Source organism: Limulus polyphemus, unplaced genomic scaffold, assembly GCF_000517525.1.
Source record: "Limulus polyphemus unplaced genomic scaffold, Limulus_polyphemus-2.1.2 Scaffold3324, whole genome shotgun sequence".
Classification (NCBI taxonomy): Eukaryota; Metazoa; Arthropoda; class Merostomata; order Xiphosura; family Limulidae; genus Limulus; species Limulus polyphemus.
The window spans coordinates 10,792-16,430 of record NW_013668934.1 but is presented as its reverse complement, the minus strand read 5'-3'; the positions used below and the strand labels follow the sequence as shown (position 1 = coordinate 16,430).

Below are 5,639 nucleotides of genomic sequence, written 5' to 3'. Positions count from 1 at the left end.
GTATCAATAAAAGTTATTCTTGTAAGATCCATCCTTAGTACCAAGTGTTGTTCCTATTTTGTATGGTTTAGAACTAAATACAAAAAATTTACCTATGCTTGGTTTTTATTTCGTGTAGTTTCAATAAACATCCAGATTTCCAGTTCATTTATAATCTTAGATATATTTTTGTATTCTTCTTTAATAAGAAGAAAATAGTAAAAGAAGTTTTGAAATAATGTTGAACTCTTACTTTTTTCTTTTCAAAGAACTTAAAATCAGAGCAGGTTACAGACTTTGCTCATAGAACAGCAGAGATGTTACGAATGGACCTACTCAAGTCTGAGAATTCAAGACTGAAAGCCTCTCTGTTCAACTCAAAGAAGAAAGATGGTGAAATAAGTAGAAAAGAAGCATGGTTAAGTCTGTTTTTGTAAACTTTTAGTGACTGTTAACTGATGACATAGAAATTTTATTTCCTGCTAGTATGCACAACATTTTGTACACACACTGTTTCTTATTGTACTCGTAGAAACTTGAAATTATCATTTTTAATACTATGAATTATATTAGTAGCAAGTATTGGGTATTAATAAGCAATGGAAAACCTTTGTAAAATGTAGCTTTGAGTTCTATAAATCTTGAAATTAATTTGAAGAATTAATAGATATAGAAGAAAGATGCTTTGAGAATTTAAATGTATTGTACCACGGAATCTATTTTAAATACTAACCTTCTTTATCTGTATCTGTACAAAACTATTTTTTGTTTGTTATATGTTGTGTACTTCACACGACAACCATATATCTTCAGTGGGGTAATGTGTTTTCATAGAAGTTTTGGGATAAATCCTGGAGCTTCTCCAAAATTCATTGTAGCCATCTAAGTACAATATCATTGCTTTAAAGTTGTTTGTTTTTAAGTAAAATTTATTATTTATATTTAACAGTTTTTGTAGGTTAGTAAATCTGAAATGTATCTTTGGTAGATCTGATGCATTTTACTCATACAAATTTATTGTTTATATTTAACAGTTTTTGTAGGTTAGTAAATATGAAATGTATCTTTGGTAGATCTGATGCATTTTACTCATACAAGTATACCATAAGAATATTAAAACGTAACATTTAAGCCATTTATTGCTAGTAGTGTTTTTATTATTTTCTTGTACTACAGAGTGATTCGGGCAAATAACTCAAAAATGGAGAGGTATAGTGACAATATTATTAGGGGTCATTCAAGGTTATTTCTTTTAGAGATTTTATCATCATGCATCATACACCCAAACTGTCAATAGCAGAGGTGCAGATAGTAACAGATGACCCTACGGTATATCTCTAAATTTCAGGGCAGGGTTCAAATCTGTTTAATATCACAAAATATTCCCTTTGCTTTAACTCTTTGAAACCCGGATATGTCAATTCAACTCGCCTAATGCACGATGAAATAGTTTGAAACTTCAGACTCACAGGTTACGCAGCTTCTGCAAATAGAATATTTTATTGACATACAATAAAAATAACTTTTTTTTACCATACCATAATGATAAGCAAGCTAGCTTTCCTTTTAACTTCATAATCAGGAGATTTCATTTAATGTATGCAATCAGTTTAAAACATACATATATTTGAAGATTCTCTTTGCCATTCAAGCAGTTATTTAGGTTGATAAGGCCTTATGCAAACAAAGCTTAACACAATAGTCTTGTTAGCAAAATGATTTAACTAAACCTATCTCATCTTATTCCATAAAAGCCATTTCTTATCATGCTTTTTAAAAGAAAGGGAACTAATTGTAGCAGAAGTTGTTCAGAAACAACATAAGCTTTTATCACTTTGTTTAAATCTCTACAAATATCGTTACTGATCTAGACGCCTTAACAGCTTTTACAGTTTAAAGGAATGGAAAAATAGCTTTCGTGATATTTTAGACTGAAGCAGTTACATGACACCAGACACCCAAGATTGAGAAATGGTGATTGGCTAAAAATTAATAAGACTACACTTGTTTTCAAATTTTCTTTATTTTGTTCAAAACTAGTATGACTTTCCTCCTAGGGGCTAAGTTTGCCATGTTATGTTCAAATTTCAGGAATTCACTAACACTAATAATTTTGTGAAGTTGCTGAAATCAACCCAAAATAAAACTTGCGACTTTAAAAACATTTTATGCATACAATTAAATAAATAAAACTTTTTATTGAACAAATTTCCACTCTGAAGTTGTTCTTGTTTTATGTCTACTATGTGGGAAAAGTACTACAAGTGTATGTGAAAGACTTAAGCTGTGGGTAAGTTATAAGAGTGACAGTCAATCCATTAATGTGGATGGTAGGTTGAATATAGCAGCTTTCTTTCTAGTCAATAGTTCAAAATTAGGGAAGTTTAGCTGTGCCAAAATATAAAAAATCAAAATAGATAATACCTAATTAAAACTTTTAAACCAGAATTACCCCTTTGGGAACAACAGTTATAGACATGATGCACCTTTCCTGTGTGTATATGGAAGGTCAAAGTCTGACCATAACAAAGGTTGACATGCAATGTACCTTTGAAGGGTCCAAAGGGTTAAAAAATAATTGAAGTACAAGCCCCCTACATAAGGTAGTATACAAACAGCATGTTGCAACATCATCCAAATAATGGTGCAGTATTCAGTTAGAGAACAGTTTAACACGGTCAACTATACAGAATGATTCCCAGGTGAACGTTATAGCGGCTGTGTACTACGGACTCATTTATGCATTGGTGCTATCCAGGCAAACCAAGAACAGCAATCAGTACTGACAGTAAAGCTACGAAGTTGACATTTATCACACTTATGTAGCAAATTTTGGACAGCTGGGTTTTGTTTGCCACCATTTAATAATACTGCTTTGTTATGAGGCAGTTTTGGAAATATTTGGTGTAAAATGTTTTACTTGTTTTTGCCTATACCTTTGTAATTGACAGTTGTGGTATATGATGTATATTAATAGTGACATGAATTTGAATAATCTCAAAAACATTGTCTCCTGGTGAGCCCCAGAATATCCCAATGTGTATCAGTAACATTTTACGTGGATGGCTGAATATGCACATAAAAACAAGGAAAGTTATAAGCATATGTGTCTTTTAATTAACAGTGTGCAGAATAAAGCAAGCTTTTCACAATGAACTTTATTCTGTTGTTAACACATTTTGTGATTTTTATTAAGAATTCTAACTTGTACACATTATATGTGAATGATAATGTTCAATTTATTAGGGTCCGACAACCGGTATCCACAAGTGATGTTGAAGAGGAGATCAACAAATCCCTCCTTCGTGCCCATTTACACTTATACAAATCTAACCAAGGGTCAGGTAACGTCCCGGCTTTGACAGCTTTTGATATATTACGTGCTTCCACACCAGATTCCTTCCATGTTTCAAGACAAGCTCACTCTTCCAAATATCCAGAAACAAGTTCCCAAAATTCTATGCTTCCTGAACGAGAATGTGATGTCCAGTCACACAGTAAAAGTCAGTAATATTAAAATAAGATTTTAGTGAAGAAGAAAAAATAATATATTTTTTGTAACAAAATTATTTCGTAGATTTATAATATAAATTTTCTAGTCCTAAAATTTATAGATTTTTTAAAATTAGTTAATCCAGGTTAGCTATAAACAATTGACAAAGTTTATATTTTTTCATTGTTATTTATAATCTAAACCTTACTTCTGTTACTAGTCAGTTTACTAGTCTTATTAGGTTTTTAATTTATTAATCTTCTAACTTGAAAGTTAGTAGTTCTTCATAGTAGATTGGAATGTGTTTAAATAAACAAATTGGTGTTATTTTCTTCAAAACTGATTGGACTGCTGAATTTTGTATATCAAAATATAGTGAAAATTTTTTAAAAGAATGTACCATTGTAAAAGAGCCATAATGGACTCTTCTGGAAAAAGATGGTTTATGCTGAAGTACAGTTTTTCAAATAGCAAAGGCATTAAGTTTAATATGTATGTTGAACTTATTATAGCCTGCTCCCCTTTAATCTCGAAAGCCAGCAGGATAGGGATGTTACTCTTGAATGATAAAATTAGGAAAACACGATAGCTATCTTCCATCCCTTTGGATCACTAAAGAAGATTCATACTAAAACAAATTTACAAATATAGGCATTAAGTTTAATATGTATGTTGAACTTATTATAGCCTGCTCCCCTTTAATCTCGAAAGCCAGCAGGATAGGGATGTTACTCTTGAATGATAAAATTAGGAAAACACGATAGCTATCTTCCATCCCTTTGGATCACTAAAGAAGATTCATACTAAAACAAATTTACAAATATCTGCATTTCAAGACTTTATTTGAAAAACAAACATGACGACCATACATTTATACATCCATAACATAGGAGTCAAAATAATATGATGCATTAAATCCTAATACAACCCATAAATATGCACAGAAATCTTTTAGATATTTTTAAACTGATTCTATTCACGAAGTTCTTTGAGAAAAAATTAGTAACTAAAACTTTAAACCTATATATTCCTACATACAATGACTTAGGACACTAAAAAATAATTTGTATGTTTTACACGATGTGAAACTGATTCAACCCTCTATGACCAGTTACAGGGTTTGGTACTTTTGACCTTCCTTCCTTCTGTAGTAGTTCAGAAACCTGGGTTATCTTATATACATATGTGTTTTAAGTTTGAATGTTGTGTAAACTGGAAGTGGCAATCTTTATTTATAATGTGTGTGTTATAAATTCACAATCAAACTGAAATTTTAGGATGTTCCCCTAAAACAAATGCAGCCTCTTCAAAGTTTCTGTAAGTTTTGTATTTCAAAAGAGTACTATTTTAAGTCTATTGTGAAATTAGGTCACAGTTTTCTGCAATTAAGACAACTGTTTATGGGCATAAAGTAAAAAACAAAGAGAAAAGCCATAAAAGAGGATATAACACTGCAGTAGCCCAAACAAATTTCACAACATTTGTTAAACAGTGCCACTTAATTTTATTCGTCCATGTAGTCTCACATAAACTATTCTGATGCCTATAGATAAACAAATGTATTAACATTCCTGCATTTTGTTTTTGGCTGAAACTTGTTTCAACTTTATAGTATTTACAGAGACCTCTGATGGGTAAAAGAGAACTTACGGCCGACCAATACGCAAGATTGCTTAATCATGTAGATTAAAGTTGCATTTTACAGATACCGATCACGTGTTTACAGCCCGTTCTTGGTTGTCATCCTCCTCGTGCTCTGTGGGACAGCCACGTACATATATAGGAGGACATTTGTTAGACACTACATCTTCGGTTATTTTCACACTAGTAATGTCTGAGCCTGGTATTTCAAACATTGGTTCCAAAAGCAGACTTTCCTAGAAAAAACAGAAACACAGTTTGTAAGTATATACATTTCACATTATAACACTATGACGGATGAGTCTTACACAGTTTGTATGTGTATACATTTCAAATTATAACACAATGACGGATGAGTCTTACACAGTTTGTAAGTATATACATTTCAAATTATAACACAATGACGGATGAGTCTTACACAGTTTGTAAGTATATACATTTCAAATTATAACACAATGACGGATGAGTCTTACACAGTTTGTAAGTGTATACATTTCACATTATAACACAATGACGGATGAGTCTT

General features: G+C 31.4%; 2 protein-coding genes across 6 annotated transcripts in view; one reads left to right on the top strand and one right to left on the bottom strand.

The window, feature by feature from the left end:
- LOC106469144 (golgin subfamily B member 1-like) overlaps window positions 1-3,690 on the top strand; it is a 50,913-nt gene extending 47,223 nt beyond the window's left edge. For 2 of the 5 annotated variants that reach the window (XM_022397574.1, XM_013929607.2), the window contains 2 exons: window positions 249-397; window positions 3,226-3,689. In XM_022397574.1, the coding sequence (XP_022253282.1) occupies window positions 249-397; window positions 3,226-3,490 (414 nt within the window). In that variant the 3' untranslated portion in view covers window positions 3,491-3,689. Of the gene's footprint in view, window positions 1-248; window positions 398-3,225 lie in introns of all 5 variants that reach the window. The other 3 variants (XR_002612810.1, XM_022397573.1, XM_022397575.1) reach the window with 3 other exon arrangements.
- Window positions 3,691-4,297: 607 nt separating this feature from the next.
- Window positions 4,298-5,639, bottom strand: part of LOC106469143 (ATP-dependent Clp protease ATP-binding subunit clpX-like, mitochondrial) — an 11,742-nt gene continuing 10,400 nt past the window's right edge. The window contains exon 8 of the mRNA XM_022397572.1: window positions 4,298-5,349. Within this exon, the coding sequence (XP_022253280.1) occupies window positions 5,185-5,349 (165 nt within the window). The 3' untranslated portion in view covers window positions 4,298-5,184. The remainder of the gene's footprint in view (window positions 5,350-5,639) is intronic.